At 44.8% G+C, this 25,042-nt stretch overlaps 1 protein-coding gene across 1 annotated transcript in view; it reads left to right on the top strand.

Moving 5' to 3' along the window:
* The window catches only part of LOC148511739 (protein kinase C delta type-like), a 50,997-nt gene extending 32,756 nt beyond the window's left edge, over positions 1 to 18,241 (top strand). The window contains exons 5-9 of the mRNA XM_088482937.1: positions 5,054 to 5,116; positions 8,311 to 8,449; positions 13,228 to 13,371; positions 15,489 to 15,617; positions 18,031 to 18,241. Coding sequence (XP_088339063.1) covers positions 5,054 to 5,116; positions 8,311 to 8,449; positions 13,228 to 13,371; positions 15,489 to 15,617; positions 18,031 to 18,192 — 637 coding nt within the window. The 3' untranslated portion in view covers positions 18,193 to 18,241. The remainder of the gene's footprint in view (positions 1 to 5,053; positions 5,117 to 8,310; positions 8,450 to 13,227; positions 13,372 to 15,488; positions 15,618 to 18,030) is intronic.
* The last annotated feature ends 6,801 nt before the right edge of the window (positions 18,242 to 25,042 follow it).

A 25,042-nucleotide genomic window follows, 5' to 3' on the forward strand; every position in this document is an offset into this window, starting at 1 on the left:
CCCATTGGCCGTGTAGTGCGGCTGACCGGAAGATACATTTACACTATCAACCTAGCACCCACTGGCCTGGTGTGCCCTGGAGAGGGAAACACCTTTATTGAAAGGGTTTCCCGACTGTGGCATTATACCACCGCTAGAAAGAGTCTGGTGTTGGTTATGGAAAATACAGGGGACCCATACTCATTTTGTCCCCTGTATTTCCACAACCAGGACGGGATCAACAGAGCCTTTTGTTGGTTCTTAAAATACAGGAGAACTCTCCACATTTTTTCCCCTGTATATTAAGAACCAGGACAGGCTCAGCAGAGCCTAGGGCTGGTTATGCTTGTGGGGGGTGGGGTGGTGAAACGCACGTAATATATATATATATAAATATATATATATGTTTTTTAAACACACAGAAACATGCTCAGATCTTACGGACCTGTGCTTCTTTCTGTGTAACTCGGACCTGCTCAGGCTAGACTCGCTATCCTGAAGCAGGTCCCTTTTTTATTTAGTTTACAGACAATAATAGTATGTGAGCTAAACATGTATGCTCATAATGGCAAAACATCTGGATGCATGTTTTGCGAGTTGCAGGGCTGTTAGAAACATGTGAGTTTGCATATTCTCACACCCTAGTGTGAGTTCTGAAAATGTGCGGGTATAGCTCTATACTCGCTCATTTTCCAACTCACAACCAATTACATCTCGCCCTTGGTCTGGACAATCTTATAACATGAAGGTTTTTAGATATTTTTATACATAATTTTTTGGAAAATCTGCTTTTAAATGTTTGCACCTGTGACCATGAAATGTTCTCCTCCTTACACCTAGTCATGTGGCATAACAAATTATATTATGTTCTCCTCCTTACACCTAGCCATGTGGTATAACAAATTATATTATGTTCTCCTCCTTACACCTAGCCATGCAGCATAACAAATTATATTATGTTCTCCTCCTTACACCTAGTCATGTGGTATATCAGATTATATTATGTTTTCCTCCTTACACCTAGCCATGCAGAATAACAAATTATATAATGTTCTCCTCCTTACACCTAGCCATGTGGTATAACAAATTATATTATGTTCTCCTCCTTACACCTAGCCATGCAGCATAACAAATTATATTATGTTCTCCTCCTTACACCTAGTCATGTGGTATATCAGATTATATTATGTTTTCCTCCTTACACCTAGCCATGCAGAATAACAAATTATATAATGTTCTCCTCCTTACACCTAGCCATGTGGTATAACAAATTCTATAATGTTCTGCCCCTTACACCTAGCCATGTGCTAAAAACCTCTATTGATTGCAAAATGTTATTGCATTTATATATATTATTAATAATTTGGAGCTGTGCACCTGAGATTTGTCTGTTTCTGTGCCTGCAATTAGTCTCATCAGGTAGCACCTCCCATCATATATATAGTCAGGTTGTGCAGTCCAGAAATCTTTCCCATATGCTCCATTTAATGTACTTTATTGCACTTCTGAGGGAAAAGAGACACCCTCATTCTGGACTAGCACCCTTCCTTATTGGTTTCAAAGCATGGAGTATGGTAATGTATATGCACACTGTATTAGGCACAATTCTAGATAAGTCCTACAAGTTATATACTGTAGTGCAACTTTGGTTCATTTTTGGGGTGTGAGTCCCCCTGGATTGCATTGGTTAATCTGTCTCAGGGCACCGCATTATAACACATTTTCCTTTATAACACATTTTAACCCTTCACTGTGTGTGTTTAATATACATGTACTTCACTTTTTTATTTTCATTCTTTATATGCAGCTGCTCCTAACTATCTCTTTACACTGCACTTTTCTTACTATGGTGGTGCCCTGGGGCGGCTTGGCTGGGCCAGTTTTGGGGGGTCCTGCGCTCTGGATTTGAAGCCTAGTATGTCAGGGACCTACCCGAAAGAGGTTTCTTGGATATGGTGGGTAGGCCCATAACCTTGGCCATGATTATGCTTAAAACCTCTATTGATTGCAAAATTTTATTGCATTTATATATATTATTAATAATTTGGAGTTGTGCACCTGAGATTTGTCTGTTTCTGTGCCTGCAATTAGTCTAATCAGGTAGTACCTCCCATCATATATATAGTCAGGTTGTGCAGTCCAGAAATCTTTCCCACCTAGCCATGTGGTATAACAAATTATATTATGTTCTCCTCCTTACACCTAGCCATGTGGTATATCAAATTATATTATGTGCTCCTCCTTACACCTAGCCATGTGGTATAACAAATTATATTATGTTCTCCCCCTTACACCTAGCCATGTGGTATAACAAATTATATATTGTTCTCCTCCTTACACCTAGCAACATGGTATAACAAATTATATTATGTTCTCCTCCTTACACCTAGCCATGTGGTATAACAAATTATATATTGTTCTCCTCCTTACACCTAGCCACATGGTATAACAAATTATATTATATTCTCCTCCTTACACCTAGCCATGTGGTATAACAAATTATATTATGTTCTCCTCCTTACACCTAGCCATGTGGTATAACAAGTTATATTATGTTCTCCTCCTTACACCTAGCCATGTGGTATAACAAATTATATTATGTTCTCCTCTTTACACCTAGTCATGTGGTATAACAAATTATATTATGTTCTCCTCCTTACACCTAGCCATGTGGTATATCAAATTATATATTGTTCTCCTCCTTACACCTAGCCACATGGTATAACAAATTATATTATGTTCTCCTCCTTACACCTAGCCATGCAGTATAACAAATTATGTTATGTTCTCCTCCTTACACCTAGCCATGCGGTATATCAAATTATATTATGTTCTCCTCCTTACACCTAGCCATGCGGTATAACAAATTATGTTATGTTCTCCTCCTTACACCTAGCCATGCGGTATAACAAATTATATTATGTTCTCCTCCTTACACCTAGCCATGTGGTATATCAAATTATATTATGTTCTCCTCCTTACACCTAGCCATGCGGTATAACAAATTATATTATGTTCTCCTCCTTACACCTAGCCATGCGGTATAACAAATTATATTATGTTCTCCTCCTTACAACTAGCCATTTGGTATAACAAATTATATTATGTTCTAAGCAAAATGTTAGTTTGTTTTTTTAAGTATGTTGATCCTACCCTAAGCAAATTAAGGGCCAAGTCGCACGCACTGCCGATTTCTTTGTGCTACGCATGAATCTATGTCGCACTGCGCATGTGCCCAGATAGTGTGCGCACAGGGTCAGAGCTGCAATTGAGGCTCACAGGAGACACAGTCTCAGAAATGTGCTGAAAATGTAGTGGGTGTTCCTGGGCGGAGACAGGGAGGTGGCTTAGATCATACACAGATATGGCCCTTCTCATGGGTGTGCCAAGGGCGTGTAATTGAAAATGGTTGTGTACACAGACTCTTAACCACTTATGCCAGGAGAATTGGCATAAAGTCACAGATGAGCGACCATCAAAAGATGCACACACGGATGCGGCTGGGTCCCACTCAGAATCATATGCTCACCAATGCCAATATTAGCCACATTTTACATTGTCAAACACTTATAAAGCAGAAACTACATGAGATGTATATTTGGGACACACTCTTATAGTAATAAATGTGTGCTGAGAATAAAAGTAAACAGTAAGGTAAGTTACATTGGTCACTTGGGGCTCTATTTATTAACATTATTTTTACTAAAATAAAGTGAAAAAGGGTGTTTTCACACCCTTTTCACATTATTTTAGTTTCACCTGTAGTTATTACAGGGCAATTGGAGTAGAATTAGTAAAATTCTACTCCAACCCCCAGTATCACTTATTTTTAGTAAAGCAGATCGCATTTCCCATAATTGTAATGGGAAATGTGATCCGACCTAAGTTACTAAAAATAAATTGTAAAAAAATACCGGGGGAAGCCCTGTGATAATAACGCCACCTGGAGGTGGCGTTATCCAGGGTCTCCCCCGGTTACCGGGCTCCCACTCTGCTCTAACGGGGAGAGCAGAGGCGGGAGCCGGTACCAGTAATCAGCTGTGTGGTCTAAGTAGACCGCAAGCTGATTACTGTAAAAAAAAAGAAAAAAAAATGAAAATTTTTTTTTTTCCTTACCTGAATCCAGGGACCGGTGATCGGGCCTCCGGTGATGGCTCCTCTCTGGTCAGCTGGTCTCCCACAGTGCACTGGGGCCCGGTCATCAGGTGATCGGGTCCCAGTGCAGTATGGGAGATCACCTGATCGGGAAGCCCGGAGAAGATCACCGGAGGCCAGGAGGATGCAGGTAAGTGTAATGAAGGGAGGGGGGGTCGCGGGGGGTCCGCGATCGCGGGGGGTCCGTGATCGCGGGGGGTGGGGCTTAGCACCAGGGGCGGGGCTTAGCGTCGGTGGGGGGGTAGTAGCGGTGGTCGGTCGGCGCATGCGCGGGCTCTTAGTCGCGGTATTTTTTCCGAAAATACCGCGACTAGAGTGCGGATGGGATCCGCAGGGACAGAGCTTTATCGCAAGCTCTGTCCCTGCAAGGGATTTATAGTAAATCCCTGTGATATTGCCTGAATTCGCAATGCAAATTCACTCGGTAATATCACACTACAATCCGCATTCAATATGCGGATTGTAGTAAATAGAGCCCTTGATGAGGAATGTCCCTATAGTAATGTATACATATAATATTCACCACATGTGTTTGGAGGAGATTCTGCTCTCACTGTTGATGCCAGATCTCAGGTTGGGCTTCATTAGGCAGGTCAGAGAGAACAGCGGGGCGAGTCAGCTTTATATAGGAAAGGAGGCAGTTGTCAGATGCAGGGAGAAGGACACATGGGTATAACCCCATCCAATTAGGATAGAGCTGGGGTGGAGCTTATCACATAGAAAGGTGCTATTTGCCTATGGGCGTGCAAGTTGGCCAATCTTATAGAGAGGTGAATACTGTAGATTAGTGATAGGGATCACCAAAGAGAAATGAGTTAGTAAATATAAAAGAAATGTCAGAGACATTGTCAGAAAATATGAGTGTTGGCATTACGTAACCATCCTAACAATGAAACATTAACTTAATTCTATCCACCAGGTTCTATGGAGCGGAGATTGTATGTGGGGTACAATACCTCCATTCAAAGGGCATTGTCCATCGGTAAGTATATAGCTACAACATAACAATAGTATAATGACATTATATAAGTATGGATAGTATTATGCAGAATATTTACATGTTATACATTTATTCATTGCCGATATGTCCGCCTACATCTTATACACTGCTTCCCTTACACAGTAATGCTCACTCTGTATTCTCAGAACACATATAGGATCTCTCTGCACAAGTCATTTATTCTGTTATTGGGATTTGTGGGTGAGGAGAGTTTTTAAAAATTTGTACTCACATTATTCAGAGGTTCTTTCCAGAAGCTTCTCAGCTGCCTGATATGGGGATGTATTGGTTGTAGCCCCCTCACATCAGGCATTGTCAGGGTAACTCCATAGCAGTCTACATGCTGAGTATAGGACATCCTTTCTGTCTGCTTAAGGACGTCACTCTCTCCTGTAATATGGGGATATCACACTCTTACTGCACATTACACTACTGGCGGGGACCTCTGAGGAAGAGTAATTAAACATTGAAACCCCTTAATCTTTACATTAAATTAAAAGATTAAGGGACCCATTTATCAAAGTGAAAACACCTGTTTTCGGGGGTTTACCTCAAATACTAAGTATCCCCCGGATGTATGAAGGAGGGACTGCAGCAGGTATCTCCGATCCCTCCATTGTCGCTGGCAGCCGCCTCCCCCATAGGTTTCTCTGGGGGAAGCGATGCTGCCAAATGTATCAATAATGGGAATGCGAAGCATTCCTGATATTGGCCCCAGCAGCTAACGCCATCTGAAGATAGTGTTAGCCGCTGTAGTCTATAGGTAACCTACCGCATTTCAGCCAGTGGAAGGATCTCCTGGAACCCTCCGTCGGCAATGAGAGCCACTCATGTGCAGTCCGCAGGACTGCGCATGCGCAGCACCGACTGCCCACCGGAGACATCGCAGGGATGGGCTCCTTTTGGAGCCCGTCTCCCTGCATGTCCCGGATAAAACATCCAGCAGATAGGATCGCATTTTGCAATGTGATCAGGGGTGTTAATGGCATGCCCTGATTGCATTGCATAAGCGATCCTTGATAAATGGGGCTTTAAAACACTTGTACAGAAATACCAAGTTAGGATATTACCAATTTCCCTTTCATGAGTTGTGCATATAACAACAAGAGAAGGAGAACTAGACTGCAGTTAATATTGAGGAGTTATTCATAATAACATCCATTATGTACTCTTCTAGCAGATTAGTTCTCTGCCAACAATTGCAGCAAACCCCAGCAGAGAAACCTCCCCCCTGGTCTGGGAGCAGCTATAGTACCAGTAACTGTGGTTACTGCCTGGTAGCTGCTGTGCTTTCTCTATGCCATCAACTTGGGCAATCCAATACAAGACAGGAAACTGAATATTACCTAACATTAGCTAATAGTGTTATATTTCTTCTCGTGTACCAAACTGCTACCAAACTTCAGTGAGGAAATAGCAATAGCTAATAGCTCTTAGCCAGTAAAATTAGAGGCTTTAAGATGCAGTAAAAGTCTGGGAGTTAGAACAGTATACACTGGCCACTAAGCAAGATAGGTCGGGCCAAAGGAAAAAGATATACAAGTGACATGCCGGCCACTGTTCTATCATCACAGCACATTTATGTAACATACTGTGTATGCATTGTGGCACACATATCTGGCACAATTAATATGCATACTTTATCATTAATGGTATAAAACATTAATGTGTTTTATACAAATGGGACTTGGGCCCTGATTCAGTCCTGCTCGCTAAGCCGCAATCGCTGGTTACCAAAAGGGGCCGGGTATGCAAATTCCGTGATCGCACTGTGTGGCTTAAGGACGCAACGGTAGTGAGCGTATGCAGGTGTATAAAGCCGCCCACCTTTCTCTTGTAGCACACGTCATCTCCAGGAAGTGTCTGATTAATCAGTAACATCGAGAGCCATCGGAGCTGCTCGCAGCCCTTGAGGTAGCCCCTACCCCACCGCAAGCAGTGCGATCAGTTCAGGCTCAAATACAACTAAGTGACATGTTCAATGACGCTACTTTGCTAATTATGCACACCCATTAAACTCCGTTTCAACGCTCAGACACGCCTGCGTTCGCACTACCATTCCCCCGTTCACAAGCACCTTCCCCTGTCACCACCCACAAACGGCGCTATTTGTCACTCAAAGTAGCATACAGTCTGTGTACTGCGAGCGCACGATTCCCGGCCGCAGTGACTGGTTTGTGCATGTGTACTTTGAAGCATACGCATGTGCAGATGTGCGATAATTGCCCCTAGCGAGTGAGCGCAGCTTAGCGACTGGATCTGAATCAGGCTCTTGGTCCAAGCAACATCAACTATAAGAGGGGACTGTTAGATAAGTCCCCCACCCCAAGTTGAACCTCTGCAGTGCTTAGCAGGAAAATGGTTAATGGAATTCTGCTGTACCCATACAAATGTACATAAAATAGTGGGATCATATGAACACTAATTTAAAAATTCTAACAATAGGTACTGGCACTCTAGTCATTGCTCCTAAAGCTACTAATATTTAGAATGTATACATTTAAAGTTTAATATCAGTTAATGTATCAAAATAATATTTGCATAGTGCATACAAAGGCCCTCATTCAGAGCCACTCGCTAGCGGCAGTACGCTCGTTCCGAGCGATGTTCGCACATCTGCGCATGCGTACGGATCGTTATACGCATGCGTGAACCAGTCAGTGCGGCCGAAATTCATGTGCTCGCAATATAGCGAATGCCTGCTATTTTGAGTGACAGAATGAGGCGTATGTGGGTGGTAACAGGGGAAGGTGCTTGAAAATGGGGAGTGGAGATCCGAACGCAGGCGTGCTTAAAGGTCAAAACGGGCGTTTTATGGGTGTGCATAATTAATACAGCAGCGTCATTGACCACGTCACTGGGTTATTTTATAGACAGAACTGCTCGCAAGATTGTGGTAGCAAAAACCAACCACAAGAATAGCGAGCAGTTCATACGCTGGTCGATGTACTCGATTAATCTAATAAATAGCGGACATGACGTATGGTGCGAGCGGCCAGGGGGCGTTTTGAACAAATAGACGAGCGTATGTTTTGCTCGCTCGTTCAGACTTAGAGGTGTGAACAGACTGCAATTTGCTAACGGATCATTTGAATAGCCACCCCTTGTTTTTGAACGAACGACCGCAAATAGCGAACGGCTCTGAATCAGGCCCAAAGATTGTATTTTCTTCACAGAGACCTCAAGCCTGAAAACATTCTAGTTGCTGAAACGGGTCATCTGAAGATTGCAGACTTCGGTCTTGCAATTGAAAACATGCTGGGAGACAGAACAGCCAATGGATACGCAGGAACACCTGGCTACATCGCTCCTGAGGTGAGGTGCACAGGATTTCCTACTGTTAAGCTAGGTACACACTAGACGACATTTTAAATTATTTTGCTGATAACGTGACAATTTAGTTTTATCGTCCAGTGTGTACGCACTATATCATTAACAATGCGCGTCCCGTGGGTCGTTAACGATATCCCAAATTGTCTGTACTTGCATTAAAATCTGTGGATATCATTAGCGATGCCATGCTGCCGAATGCAACATGACCCCACCCCCTCTCCTCCATCGTGTGTCATTGCCAGCAACTGTGTATGCACGTACCGATGCCGGCACCCCCACCGGGTCAGTCGCATCTGACATCGCTGGGTACACATATTGTTTAGTGTGTACCCAGCTTAACTCATGTAACTAATCACATTTCATAGAGAAGCCTGGTATAATGTAATATGGCTACAAAAGTCACACTGTAAGATCACCTGTACATTACCTGCACCTACAAACTATCCAATAATGAGGAAAGTAAACTAAGATTTAATACTGTACAACAGTTTCTATACCAATAGAGGAAATGTGTAATATTCATATTACAGCTGTCATTCAGCTGATTTATGTTAAGGGGGCGTGGTCTTGTGGGAAAAGCTTTATATATACAGTGTGTATATATATATATATATATATATATATATATATATATATTATTCTCTTCTGTTACCACGTAGCCAGTTTTTGGAACCATAAATGTACACCCATACCTAAAGCATGTTCTTCATACATGTATATAAATATGCAACTACATATCTACACAAATGTATAATTACTCTATGGGCTCTATTTACTACAATCCGCATATTGAATGCAGATTGTAGTGTGATATTACCGAGTGAATTCGCATTGCGAATTCAGGCAATATCACAGGGATTTACTACAAGTCCCTTACAGGGACAGAGCTTGCGATAAAGCTCTGTCCCTGCAAATCCCCTTCGGAGCCTTATCACGGTATTTTTGCAGAAAATACCGTGATTAAGTGCCCGCACATGCGCCGACCGGTCGCCGCTGCTACCCCCCTGCACTAAGCCCCGCCCCCGGTGCTAAGCCCCACCCACACAATCACGGACCCCCTGCGACCCCACCTCCCCCCTGCAACCCCCCTCCCTTAATTACACTTACCTGCATGATCCGGGCCTCCGATGATGTTCTCCATTCCTCCGGTCATGTGATCTCCCATACTGCACTGGGGCCCGTTCACCTGATGACTGGGCAGCAGTGTACTATGGGAGACCAGCTGACCGGAGGGGAGTCATCACCGGAGGCCCGATCACCGGTCCCTGGAGTCAGGTAAGTGAATTTTTTTTTTTACAATTTTTTTTTCTTTTTTTTTACAGTGATCAGCTTGTGGTCTGTTTAGACCACACAGCTGATTACTGGGACCGACTCCTGGCTCTGCTCTCCCCATTAGAGCAGGGCAGGAGGCCGGTAACCAGGGGAGACCCTGGATAACGCCACCTCCAGGTGGCGTTATTATCACAGGGCTTTCCCTGATATTTTTTCACATTTTATTTTTAGTAACTCTGGTCAGATCACATTTCCCATTACAATTATGGGAAATGCGATCTGCTTTACTAAAAATAAGTGATACTTAGGGGTTGGAGTAGAATTCTACGAATTCTACTCCAATTGCCCTGTAATAACTATAGGTGATACTAAAATAATGTGACAAGGGTGTGAAAACACCCTTTTTCACTTTATTTTAGTAAAAATAATGTTAATAAATAGAGCCCTATGTGAGATAACTATACAAAATGCAACTACATATTTACACAAACGTATAATTACTCTATGGGCTCTATTTATTAACATTATTTTTACTAAAATAAAGTGAAAAATATAGTGTAGTATGTCTTAACAAAAATGTAATAAACATTAAAAACAGATATAAGGAGCATCTGTTACTATAACGAGACACTGTGTGGGGTGTTATGATTCTTGCCTGACACATGAGGATCACTGTTTGAAGGGTCTCTCTAATGGTTTCCTTTTCCGATGTCTTGCTGACAGGCTATCTGGTTTAGATTATTTTCTAATACAGTATTCCATATATTTCTTTGTTTTTATGTACCCATGGAGCAACTACATTTAACCATATAAGAATATTTGGTCATCCCAAAATCGTTCCTCATCTGAAATCAATACAGTGAACTTTCATTGGAAAATTGCTGGCGCAAGGATTGTTTGTCATATTGTTTCTGTTTCTATAATTACTCTGTGCCTAATATATATGGCTATTTGGTGCAACTGCGGCAATAGTGTGGGCTACTCTGTGTCCCTCAGCATTGACTATGAAGTTTTAGAGCAGGGATGGGGACCCTCAGGCCGGGGGGCCATATAAGGCCCACGGAATCATTTGGTCTGGCCATCTGAACTTTTCTCTGCTAGCCTCATGTGGCTAGCAGGGTGCCTAGGATGATACCCTCAGCCAAAATGTATGCAGCAGTGCCACCTGGAACATCCTTAGGATGCTTCAGACGGTCACACCACTGCCCTGACAGCTCCCTGGAGCATCCTGAGGATGCTCCGGGCATTGCTGTAATCACCAGCGATTGTGGCCCTGCCCCCATGTGATATCACACAGAGGGGGGGTGGCCTGAAGCGGGCCCGCAAATAATGTTATATATATCAAAATGGCTCTCGGCAGAAAAAAGGTTTCCCACCCTTGTTTTAGAGGATACTGACAGCGAAGGCCAGAGTCTGCCATTAAAGGTCCCCCTGTAGCATGCACTCCATAACGCGTTTCGAATTGTGGATCCACATCTGTAGAAGAATCGAATACAATTCGAAATGTGTTATGGACTGCATGCTACTGGGGGACCTTTGACCGTCAGCAAGCCAGGACATATTACACTCTCTGGAGTGGTGCTGAGATGCATAGCCTGGGACCTCTTGATTTTGCTGTGTTTTCAATAAGCCCACTGCAGGCTTGTCTAATGGTGAGAAGCTGTTTTTTGGTTGCCGCCTTATTTATATTATTTTGATCTTATGTAATATATATGTTTTGAATAACTTTGTTCTCTCTTTTATCCTTGACTTGGATATTTTCAATCCATCTGAGGTAGTAGCGCCATTCCTTCCACCTACATAACTTTATTTTATATATAAGCCTGTGAAGTTGGTGTTTCCTTCATTAAGGTGGTTTAGGAGGCTGCTTCTACCCAGTTTATTGTTCAAAAGTTTTGATTGCCCTTAAATTGTTGTTATTTCACATGTGACTACCTTGTTACAGTTGTATCTGCAAGATCACTGGTGATCCAACACTGCAGAGAGCTAATCCCCACACCCCCTGTTTGTCCCTCTGCTTTAGCTGCACCAATTCCTGGCTATAGCACTGGCAGGGCTGCCATCAGAAATTGTGGGGCCTGGGACTGACAAAATTGGCAGGGCCCCCCTTCCCCCACTACCTTATTCCTACAAAAAAAATTTGGCCCAAAAATATCAAGCCTGCCCTCTTATGTGCATCCAGCTAACCCCACCTTATGTGCATCCAGCCAGCCCCCCTTATGGTCATCCAGCAAGATCCCCCCTTATGTGCATCCAGCCAGCCCCCCTTATGTGTCCAACCAGCCCCCCTTCTGTGTGTGTCCAGCAGACCCCCTTCTGTGTCCATCCAGAACCCTTCTGTATCCAGCCAGCCCCTTATCTTTCCAGCCAGCCCCCCTTATGTGTCCAACCAGCCCCCATTCTATGTGTGTCCTGCCAGGCCCCCTTATGTATCCTCTAGCCCCCTTTCTGTGTATGTCCAGCCAGCCCCCTTATCTGTTCAGCCAGGCCCCCTTATGTGTCCAGCCAGCCCTCTCTTCTGTGTGTATCCAGCCAGCCCCCTCTTCTGTGTATGTCCAGCCAGCCCCCTTATCTGTCCAGCCAGGCCCCCTTATGTGTCCAGCCAGCCCCCTCTTCTGTGTGTATCCAGCCAGCCCCCTCTTCTGTGTGTATCCAGCCAGCCCCCTCTTCTGTGTGTGTCCAGACAGCCCCCTCTTCTGTGTGTGTCCAGCCAGCCCCCCTCTCCCCCACTTTCACAATCACAAGCACAGCACATTTAAACTTACCATCTGCTGCTGTGCTGTCTCCTCTGCTAAGTCCCGGCCCCCAAACACTGACGCTCCTGCATGTGTTCCCGGGCAGCCGGAGCAAGACTGTTAGAGCCGTGGCGGGTCCTGGCGCCCGCTGGGTCAACTCAATGTGATGGAGACAGCAGGCCCCCCCTTTCTGACAGGTGTCCGGGCCCAGGACTCCAGTCCCGGCAGTCCCATCAGGATGGCGGCCCTGAGCACTGGTGCTGGTTACACATTATGAGGGGATGGCAAGTACTTTTTAGTTATTTATTTGGATCTTTATAATAATGGCCATCATCATCATCACTTTATTTATAATGCTGTCTTTAGTTGTTACTATGTAAATAATAAGAAAAGGTGAGTAAGGTAGGAGACTAGATAGTAACTATTATTATATTCCTGATATCTCAAGTCAGGGAAATATCCATGATTTATAAATAATGAAATAAGGAGCTGAGTAATAGTAATGCCTGTATAGTATACATGCAGCCTTCCCCATACAACCCAGCACATGCCAATATGATTACAAGCTTGCACAGTCACTCATCAGTGTTCTGAATTGGAGCATTACATTGTATTGTTATTCTACCTCCATGTTTTCTATCCCCACATAAACACTTATTATATAGAGTGATGGACTAGGGCAGTGAGATAAAAGAGTCTAAATTAGAGAGGGACTGGTGACAGCCATAATAACTATTATCTCTCTTCTGGTAGATGCGGTCTGGCAAGAACTACAACGCTGGTGCTGACTGGTATTCGTTTGGTGTCATCCTAACCCAAATGATCACCAGCAGACTTACCTTCCAACGTAAGCTATTTAAAGCACCAGGCGCAGCAGCCAGAGACATCATTGTAAAGGTAACCTAGATATTACGTTATTTCTGTAACTTATACAATTCTAATGGCTATAGATAACGTTGTATAACATTATATACAGCATGAGGGAAATCCTAGATTTAATTTAAAATACCATTTATCACTGTGCTATAGGTTTCAAGATTATGGTATGATTTCACCACTTAAGTTAAAGTGGCAATCAGTTATAAGTCTGGTTTTGCCATATAACTGATTGCCACTATAAATTTAGAGGCAAACTTTTCGAAATCATGCCAGATCAGTAATCTCTGACCTAATAAATGACCAAAAGTGGCAAAAGTGGGCATGGCCTCGTGCCCTGTAAGACCATACCCCTGATTTGTGCCATTTTTTGTTGGCATGAATGCAATGTCACGCCACCATACTCGTCATGGTTGCTGCTGGGAGGCCCCAGCCTTTCCCAGCTCTGCTTTCACAATCCGAGGGGGTGACAGCACAAGAGCAAAGCAGCTCTGCTATTTTGGTGTCACCCCCAGATAATGTCACCCGGTGCCACCCGCACCCTCTATAGTGACACCACTGAAGTACATACACAACTGACTACATCATCAAATTATTTTCTCTGCAATCATTCTTGTTAGAAAAAGAGACAATAATAAGATAAGTAACTATAGGGAGATAAACTGGAGAAATACTAATTATTCTTACAGAGCCCATATACATATTTCTAATTGTCACATGTGTGGTCTTTGGAGAACTCTGGCTGTGTACCCCTGGCCTTGCACACCATGATGTTACATATAACTATATATTTGCCTAGTAAGATTTATAACGGTAATTATTTTATTTCCAAATTTCTAAACAATTGTCCACTTTATAATGATATCAGACCTGATCCCCCATTGTTGCACAGACATATGACAGGGCATATGGGAAGGAATGGCTTGGTGCTTAGGTGTTCCTGGAGTGGGAAATGATGATAGCTACTGGGAATGTATGCTACTGGCTGTGGCTGTAATTTGCTGCAGTGCACAATAATTGCAGGGGCGCCGATAGTGGGGGAAGCGGTACTAATTGCCCGGGCTTGCTGGAGGGGTCCAATGGGGGCCCGGGTCTGGCGCTGCCCCCCCTCCCTCTTACATCAAAGCAGCCCAGCACACGCTGCTGTGTGCTGGGCTGCAGTGGGAGATTGCTCGCAGCTGCTAAGTAGCAGCCACAGCAGTCTCCTATGCCTGTGGGGAGAGCGATCACACTAATCGCGCCCTCCACTGGCTATGCGCCGCCTGAGGGTCTCACAGCGCCTACCTCCCCAGCATGTAGCGGCTCTTCGCGGCGCTGCAAATATGTTGTTTTCTTCGTAGGGGGCATAGCCACACATCCTGCAATTAGGCCACGCCCCTTCTTCACCCGGGCCCGACACGGCTGTCGGTGCCCCTGAATAATTACACCAGAGATTGGACATTGGATGCACCATCGGATATTAGAGCAATCCTATGGTTGCTTAAAATGTCTGATGGTACATGGCCGCCAGTGCTAGTGGAATGCATCTTACAATACAGTTCGTGACACAGCCTGCCAACCTGCAAACCGACATAAGCCACCCCCTGTAACCTGCCAGGAACATCTTTCAGAATTGCATATGTCTCCATGAAATTTCTATCTGCGTCCCCTGGCGGTAACCATCAGGATGCTTGCGCAGTGTGTCTCCAATACACACATTTATAACATCTGGCACTTTTGTCTGATGTTATAAATGCACTCCTATGTTTCCTTATCCTCCTCTGCATCAGGCCCAATGTGAGACATGCTACAGACCCCAGATAGAATGCCCAATGTAAGACATGCTACTGAACCCTAATAGAATGCCCAATGTAAGACATGCTACAGAACAGAACCCAGATAGAATGCCCAATGTAAGACATGCTACAGAACCCAGATAGAATGCCCAATGTGAGACATGCTACAGACCCCAGATAGATGCCCAATGTGAGACATGCTACAGTCCCCAGATAGAATCTCAGTGTTATCATACTGTGGCCATGGACAGATCACTTTATATTCCTCTGTGCCAGGCAGCAGAAATGTGTATAAAATGATGTGTTGAGCACTTCTGCTGTATTAATTAAAGTCACTAAATTAAATACAAATCACTTTTTCAGCTGCGCGATAAAGATCCGACCAGACGTCTCGGAGTGCATGGAAAGATCCGCCAGCATCCATTCTTCCAGCATGTTGACTGGGTCTCAATTGAAGCTCTTAGAATTGCACCCCCATACATACCCGCTCCAGTAAGTATAACACAGAACTATATACTGTTGTTGCAGGATGCCATATATTTTTTATTGTTTTATTTATGCACATATTTTTTTTTTATATTGTTTTTTCACCCTTATATTCAATTAAGTATTTTATGATTAAACTTCATATGAACTATCTGCGCTCCTTGAACCCTTTTCTTTTTACTTTTTGAGTCACTTGGGGTTAATCTCCCCACAACAGGTGTAGCAGCACTTTAGTTATTTACTTGATACATTATAAATTATTGGAGCGCCTAGGTTTGGTTATTTTCCTCTATTTAAAAAGGATAGTGAATAGCGGCATAAAAGCATCACCTCTTTCTGGTTGCATCTTATCTATATATTTATATTTTTTTGGGTGCCGGGACAGACCTAGTGAGGAGATAACAGAGGCCCTGATTCAGAGCCGGATGCTCTGACAGAGCACTCGCTCTGAAACAGGGCCTTCCTTCCTAATTTTAGAGCGGCCTCCAGCTATAGCGAGCGGCCAAAAAGATGGTCACGATGATCAAGACCATCGCGACCATTGAGCTTGCGACGAGACCCTTGTAATAGGGTCTCGTTGCCGCAAGCCCTGGAGTGCTTTCGGCTCTATCAGAGGCGAGAGCACTGCCACTGACATCACTTGTGATGTCAGTGGGGCTGGTCCCAGACGGTAGGGGTTCCCATGGGAACGCCCCCGTCATGCCCACCAAAGGGGGCGTGCTGTCACTCACGATCGACAGCACCACCCCTTTGTAGCGAGACCCATAGCGACGGCTTGGCCGTCGCTATCCGGGTCTCGCGCATGTGCACGACGGAGCCGGCTCCCTCGTGCGCATGCACACTGGGCCAACATCGACCCGATTGCGAGCGCTCAGTGCTCGCGAGCGCGTCTGAAAGGCCCAGAGTCCACTGCCATCATTTACCTTTCTGCCCCAGGGGGGCCTGGGGTGCAGGAAGAGATTGGTATCTTCCTGCTTATCTCCCCCGAGGGTGCACATAATGCCATCCTTAGATGGCGTTATATTGTAGAAAGAAGCTTTGCTTCTCTCATTTGTTTAAATACAGTTATGTGCACAGTCCCCATTGAAACCTATGGGGGCTGCAGCACTGTTATTAGAGAAATAATGCTGGACAAAAGCCTTTATTTTGTTTACTAAATAGACCCCATAGTGCCTTGTGACAGGCGTCATTCTCATTAATGCTGGTTCAGGGCACAAAGAGATTTCCTCTTCGGGATCATTGGTGAAACACAACACAGTCACTGAGTAAAGCCAGCTGTGAGCACCCAGTGCACCAAGATTTCCAACAAGACACGTGGGCAAGATGTTGGCATCTGTGGAAGGCCACAAGTTAGCACAAGCAGAGATGCTGGGCAGAATAAAGGAGCTCATTATGAAGCAGGGACTAGGTATACCGGCACTCCTACGTTTCCAGAGCTACAAGATCTGAGACTTACATTCTCAGAGTGATATTTTGGAAATGAAATAACGTCGGACATGGTGCATTTCCTTTTTCTACAAAGGGAACATTTCCACTATTAATGGGGATTTATAGCATCTTACAGTATTGCAGGAGAAACACTAAATGTTTATGTTAATGAATGAGGGGAAATAACGTGGTTGGAGCGTAAAGTGATAGTTACACTTTCCAGTGAGCCTCTGGAAACTCATTATCCTCTCTGCACACCAAGGAGCTTTTCTAGGTTACGTAGGCTTCTCCAGAGAGCACAGAGGGCCTGATTCAGAGCCGGACGCTATTTGCGCTCGCTCGTTCAGAAAAAGGGGCCGGATATTTAAATAGCGCTCGCTCTTTGCGGTCTGTTGACGCCTCTATGTCTGAACGGGCGAACGAAACATGCACTCGCTATTTTTAAAAAGATGCCCCCCGGCCACTCGCATCCTACGTCATCTCCGCTATTTATTAGATTAATCGAGTACATCGAAAGTCGTATGAACTGCTCGCAGTGCTTGTGGTAGGATTTTCCTACCGCAATCATGCGAGCAGTTCAGGCTAAGAAACAACCAAGTGACGTGGTCGATGACGCTGCTTTGTTAATTATGCACACCCTTAAAACGCCCGTTTTGACCATTTGGCACGCCAGCATTCGGATCTCCACTCCCCGTTTTCAGGCACCTTCCCCTGTTACCACCCACAAACGCCTCATTCTGTCGCTCAAATTAGCAGGCATTCGCTATTTTGCGAGCAGACAATTTCCGACCGCAATGACTGGTTCGCGCATGCGTATTACAACCCATACGCATGCGCAGTTGTGCGAACATCGCTCGGAGCAAACGAGCGGCCGCTTACGAGCGGCTCTGAATCAGACCCAGAGTACACAGAAGTTCCATAAATGCTATTTTTCTATCTTACACATTGAAATGAAAGATGCAATAAGCACTTGTATTTCTTCTTTCTGTAGCCAGCCATTCCTCACTCTGGATGCAGAAAGAACCACCTGGAAAGTCTGGAAGCAGCAGAGGCCAGCAAACAGCCAATAACATCCAAGGACCAGGCAGTATTTCATGGGTTCTCATTTACCAACTCCACCTGGAGAACCCTGCCAAAGCCACCCTGCCTATAAGTACACAGAGCTCAGGCAGCAGCACTGCTGGTTACACCAATGGAGGTCTCTGCATGTATGTACATAATATATGTTTTATTATTTTTTTAAACATGTTTCATTGAATATTTTAATTTTAAATGGAGGAAGGATAAAGAAAGACAAAAGGGAGCTAGAGCTAACAATAATGTAAAGAACAGTAATAATCAATATTCATAATGAAAGGTGTACAATAGGCGTCTCACAAGACCAAATAGAGTAACAATAGCAGTCTTGAGATTATTACATAAACTGACATACAGCTTCAGTTACGCATAAGAGATATAATAAAATGGGGGAAATGGAGGGCAGGGTGGAGGAGAAGAGACCTGTCAGGGGATGTTAGCAGAGGATGGACACCGCAGAAGAAGCAAGAGAACCATGCAAAATCAGTTGTTTCACGGGGCCTTATGGTGAGTGATCCAGGGGGAACAAACGCTGGAGAATTTATTACAGCACTCATGAAAGACGCTAGTAATGTACTCTAGTTGGTATGTACCCCAAATGGAAGTGATCAGTGCAGTGGGTGATTGGGTTATTGTATGTCATGTAGAGCATAATAGCCAGGGCTGCATGTAAATGGTTGTAGAGTGTATCACCAGAGATAGAATAGGGACAGGATAAGTAATAAGGTGTGTTCTGTCTACAGATCATATGGTAACATCAGTGAGAGCCAGCTAGTGGAACACCGTCATGCACATGAAGAGAAGGAGCAAGGATTCCACCGAGGTCGTCAGATGAACTCATTACTTGGTGAGTATAGTTTGGTCAGGGACATGAATGGTGCTGCTCTCGCAGAAATGCCCTTTCTTTTTCTTTTACAGAAATCCAAGGCCGGTGTACAAGGCAGGGATCCTCTTCTCCCGTGTCAGTGCTGCGTCCGTCAGTGAGGCCTGAGTTACATTCTCCGAAAGCGGCTGGATCACATCATGGTGAGTCAGGAATTTGAGCTGTCTCTCTCTTACTATCTAGCTCTACACACCCTTACTTATTGGCATAGTGGGCAGGATCATCTATGATATATTAGGACCAGGGAGTGCCTAACACCTCCCATACCAGCCGGAATTGGTATGAAATACGGCCGGCGGTTAGATTCCCGGCAGCGGCAGCCTGACCTCAGCAGAGATCCCGGCAGCGGAAGCCCGACAGCGCTGGAAATCCCGATCGTGGTAGGTAAGTATTGTCTAACCTAACCCCCTAACCCTAACCCTCCTTAGGGGTGCCTAACCCTAACCTCCCCCCCAAGTGCCTAACCCTAATCCCCCCTCTGTGCCTAACCCTAACCACCCCCTTCCCCGCTGCCTAAACCCCGGGGGGGTGCCTAACCCTAAGTCCCCCCCCGGGGTGCCTAACCATAACCCTCCCTCCCCCTAGCCTAACCCTAACACTCCCGGGGGGGTGCCTAACCCTAAGTCCCCCCCCGGGAGCCCTAAACCTAACCCTCCCCCCCCGCGGCTGTCCGCTCGCGGCGCCCGGCATCACTACGATCGGGATGCTGGGCGCCGGTCTCCCGGCGTCGGGGAAATGCCGGGCGTCTACATCTAGACGCCCAGCATTTCGCCCTTGCCGGGATATGACAGTCGGGAAGCCGGCTGCCAGTATTTAGGCAGTCGGCTTCCCGATTGCATACCTACCAGCCCTAGTCCTGTTTCTATTCAATCACTAGCCATTCTCTGCTCACCACACTTTTCTATCATATGTCACCCTTTGCCTACCAGCTTCTATCTCACATTCCATGCCCTGCTCACCAGCTTTTTGTTCATATTCCCCATGGTCACTATCTTTTCCCTCACATGCCCCCATGCTCACCAGATTTCTGTCACATGCCACACACTCCCTACTAGCCGCACGGTCGTACGCCACCGATGTTTGCTATACTGCGCATGCGTAAAGTTCGCAATGCGCGTGCGCAAACTAGCCGCTACGATCAGAAATTTCTCTCTCCTTGAACAAAGCCAGGTCGGTAGTTTGAGTGACATATTGAGGCGTTTGTGGGTGGTAACAGGGGAAGGTGCTTGAAAACGGGGGAGTGGAGATCCAGACGCAGGCGTGCCTAATTATGCGAACGGCGTTTTATGGGAGTGCATACGGTTTATGGGAGTGCATAATTAACAAAGTAGCGTCATGGCACATGTGACATGGGAGGTTTTTACACTGGCATGATCGTAGAGCTTAAGAGAGGGTATAGTCAACCTTAAGCTCTACGACCAGTTCCGATGGTCTCGATTAATCCTTATATGCCCGGAGATGATGTATAATGCGTACGAGAAGGGGGCGTATTTTTTTGTATTCCGGCCGCTTCCTCCCCTTGGTCGGCCAGCTACCAATCCGAACTTAGGGACGCAACTTGCGAGGGAATCATTTACATATCCGGCCCCTTTTCCCGTACGACCGTGCGGCCGCTTCGACCGACTCTGAATGAGGTCCATTGTCCTGACACTTTGCCAGCCTAATATGTACAGTAGTGACACGAGTACATTATACATACCACACTTTATGCTGACAATTTTTCAGCCTTATATATGTATAGTACTATATATGCATATTATAGGGATCACACTCTGATTCCCTGAATCTATACTAGCCTCATTTATGTACAGTATCTAATACCCAGCACATTACAGGGACCCCACTCTGCCCTGATTCTATGCCAGACCTAAATATAATATATGCATAGTACCGATACCAAGACTATAAAAGGTATACTCTGCCCTGACACTATGCCAGCTTCATAGATGTTCAGTCTAATATCCAGCCCATTACAGGGACCACATTGCCAGCCTCATATAAAGCACTAATCCACGGCACTCACTATTCCTAGATTTGGGGTGCAACATGGTATGTGACCAAATTGTTTAAATAGAAATCACAGGGGCTCTGCACTCACCATAATAATAATAATAATAATAATAATAATAATAATAATAATAAACAGTGGGGTTTTAATTCATGAATTGATCAATGCATTTAAGCTTGCAGACCCCATCAAGTGATCCCACTTTACTGCAAGTTCCTACTCTATATTATTATTGTTGTTATTATGGTGAGTGCAGAGCCCCTGTGATATATATATATATATATATATATATATATATATACACACATATACTGATAGCATGCCTCACATTCTCCACCTTCTGCCTGACATTTCTCTCACATAAAGGGCTCTATTTATTAACATTATTTTTACTAAAATAAAGTGAAAAAGGGTGTTTTCACATACTTTTCACATTATTTTAGAATCACCATAGTTATTACAGGGCAATTGGAGTAGAATTCGTAAAATTCTACTCCAACCCCTAAGTATCACTTATTTTTAGTAAAGCAGATCGCATTTCCCATATCTGTAATGGGAAATGTGATCCGACCAGAGTTACTAAAAATAAATGTGAAAAAAATATCGGGGAAAGCCCTGTCATAATAACGCAACCTGGAGGTGGCGTTATCCAGGGTCTCCCCCAGTTACCGGCCTCCTGGCCTGCTCTAACGGGATGAGCAGAGCCGGGAGTCGGTCCCAGTAATCAGCTGTGTGGTCTAAACAGACCGCAAGTTGGTCACTGTAAAAAAAAAAATTACTTACCTGACTCCAGGGACCGGTGATCAGGCCTCCGGTGATGACTCCCCTCCGGTCAGCTGGTCTCCCATAGTGCCCTGCTGCCTGGTCATCAGGTGATCGGGTCCCAGTGCAGTATGGGAGATCACCTGACCAGAGGAATGGAGACCATCACCGGAGGCCTGGAGCATGCAGGTAAGTGTAAGTAATGGGGGGGGGTTCCGCGATCGCGGGGGGCGGGGCTTAGCGCCGGTGGGGGTAGCAGCGGTGGTCGGTCGGCGCATGCGCGGACACTTAATCACAGAATTTTTTGCGAAAATACCGTGATAAGGCTCCATAGGGGATTCGCAGGGACAGAGCTTTATCACAAGCTAGTAAATCCCTGTGATATTGCCTGAATTCGCAATGCGAATTCAGTCGGTAATATCACACTACAATCTGCATTACAAATGCGGATTGTAGTAAATAGAGCCCAAAAGCCCTTGCCCAGCAGATTTTCTCACAAATTACACTTCTGTCCAAGAGCTTTTCCCACACAAGATCCTCTCTTCTGCTGGGCACTATGGGCTCGTAGCCAGTGATTGTTTGCAGTCTGCATATGTGTATGCATCGCAGTGCGCGAAGCAGTGCTAGAGATCGGGAAGCAACTGCACATTGCGCATTGATAGGCCAGCAGAGTGAGTGACAGGAGAAGCCGTTTGTGGGTGGTAACAGGGGCTGGCAACTATTAATGGAGGAGTGAAGATGCGAACGCAGGCGTGTCTGAGCATTAGAATGCCATTTCAGAGGCGTGCATAATTAAGAGGCAGCGTCATTGTACATGTCACCTGGCTGATTTTTACACTGAAATGATCGCAGTGCTTGAGGTAGGGTATAGTCAACCTCAAGCGCTGCGATCGCTTCCGCTGGTACCCGATGTACCGATGGTTGCATACACTTCCTGGAGATGACGTGCATAAGTGAGCGTCTTAAGACAGGCTTGTGGGCATCTGCATGCACTAAGCGATCGCATGCCAAGACATAGTGGGTGTGCTTATGGCTTGCCGTGCGATCGCATGCCATACCGTCACTTAGCCGAATTTGCATACGCTCAGCATCTGGGTCTGAATCAGGTCCAATATCTTTACTTTTGTTTGCTTCTAAAATGGTGGCTGGCCACACAAATTCTCTGTGGTTGGAGGCTTTATTATAAAAAAATACAAGGTAACTAAAGCAAAACAAATGACTTTATAAATATGTACATTTCTATCTATTCTATCACATACCACAATCAGCCCACAGCTTTTCTATCATATGCACCTTCTAAACAATAACTTTGCTCCCAAATGTCTCCTGACTGCCAAGTTTTCTATAACATGCCAGCCCTACCCACCAACTTCTCTCATATACCAATCCCTGCTCACTAGCTCCTACCTCACATGCCCCACAGTCTTTTCTATCATTTGCCACCTATCAGCTTTTATCTCACATCCCTATTCTCTCTCATTCCGGACTATTCCCACCACATTTTAACTCTTACATGCCATCTACTACCCACCAGCTTTTCTCTTACATGCCATCTACTACCCACCAGCTTTTCTCTTAAATGCCATCTGAAGTTCCTGAAATGTGTCCAGAAAGGAACAACTTTTCAGGGGGGCTGGGAGTGCTACCCAATCGGGAGAGTAGGTAAATATGACGTAAATCTAGTCAGATACTCATATCCAAGGTGTCCGGATGATACAAAAGATGTCTTACTGATAATATAGAGTTAGACCAACTCCCAATTACAGACACCTTCTGAGAACCTTTAAAAGAAAGAATTTTTTAGCAGAGAAGAGTCTCTGCAGCCACCCACTAACCAGAGAATGCCCATATACATGCTAAATCTCCTTCCCTTCAGTCTCAGGGGCCTATTCATCAAACCTAAACTTTCTCTGGAGATAATTAGGTTTAGAACTCGCATGGCGTTCTACCTAATTAGCAGAGGAATTCATCATTCCTCCTCTCCATAAGTATCTATTTCGAAAAGCTGTAATTTTTGCGATGACAGCTTTTCAGGAAATAGATAGTTATCCCTATATACACTAACTTACCGCAGCTGGAATCCGTGCTGCGCATGCACTGTTAAATTCATTAACCCAGCACATGCGCAGCACTGCCTACACCTGCGGTAAGTTTGTGTCCCCCCCCTCTGCTCACCTGCCCCCTCCCCCCTTCCGCTTACCTCCCCCCATTCAGCACTTACCTGCCTGTGCAGCAGCCTCTGGCTCCGTCTGCTATGCTGTCATGTGTTCTCCCCAGCAGAACTCAGTAGTTTAGAAAAAAAGAAAAACTTTTTTTTTTTCTAAACTTTATTGTGTTCTGCTGGGGAGAACACGTGACAGCATAGCAGACGGAGCCAGAGGAGAGTTCAGAGCGACAGAGGGAGACGCCGGGGGACCTGCCCTGCTGGAAGCTGGTAAGTGTTACCTACGATACGCCACCTCACAGTGGCGTATGGTAACACCATCAAATTCCGAAAATACATAATTTTCGGAATTTGATGAATAGCCTAATTTTCCTATTCCCATACTAATGTATGGGAAGTGTGGAAATTAACGCAGGGGGACTTTGCAAGGAGATATCAGTGATATCTACTGTGCTAAGTGTGTTCATGAATACTAAAATAACGTTAATTAAGGAAAATGTCCTAGTAAGATCTATTTGTTGGTGAAAGCACACTGAAACAAAACACATGTAGCCATAGGGATCATTGTGCCTTATAACCAATGTAGGGAAATGATACTAATGATCCCATTTCAATGTATATATCTGTTTTTTTTTTTTTTAATAAAGCAGCTTCATAGGGGGGGAAAGGTGCAATCAGGGAGATTTGTAGACTCTTCAGGGAGACAGGGAGATTACTACTATTTCAGGGAGTCTCCCTGACAATGAGGGAGAGTTGGCAAGTATGCTACCAACCAGCTTTTCTCTTACATGCCACTTGGAAGTCCTGACATGTGTCCAGAAAAGATCTCTAGAGTGACCCCACTATCAGCTGATCATTACTACTTTACTGTTGTGTTGTTTCTAAAATGGTGTCTATGGGCTTTATAATAAATAACAAGCTAAATAAAGCAAAACCACTGACTTTATACACATTTCCATCTATTCTAGCACATGCCACTCCCTGCTCACCAGCTTTTCTTTCATATGCCAGCCCCTACCCGCCAGCTTGTCTCACATGCTCATGACATGGTCCCTCACATATCACTACTTTCCCACCAACTATTCAATAAATACTGTGCTACCCCCTGC

Source organism: Taudactylus pleione, unplaced genomic scaffold (genome assembly GCF_031769625.1).
Source record: "Taudactylus pleione unplaced genomic scaffold, aTauple2 ptg000296l, whole genome shotgun sequence".
In the NCBI taxonomy this organism is placed as follows: domain Eukaryota; kingdom Metazoa; phylum Chordata; class Amphibia; order Anura; family Myobatrachidae; genus Taudactylus; species Taudactylus pleione.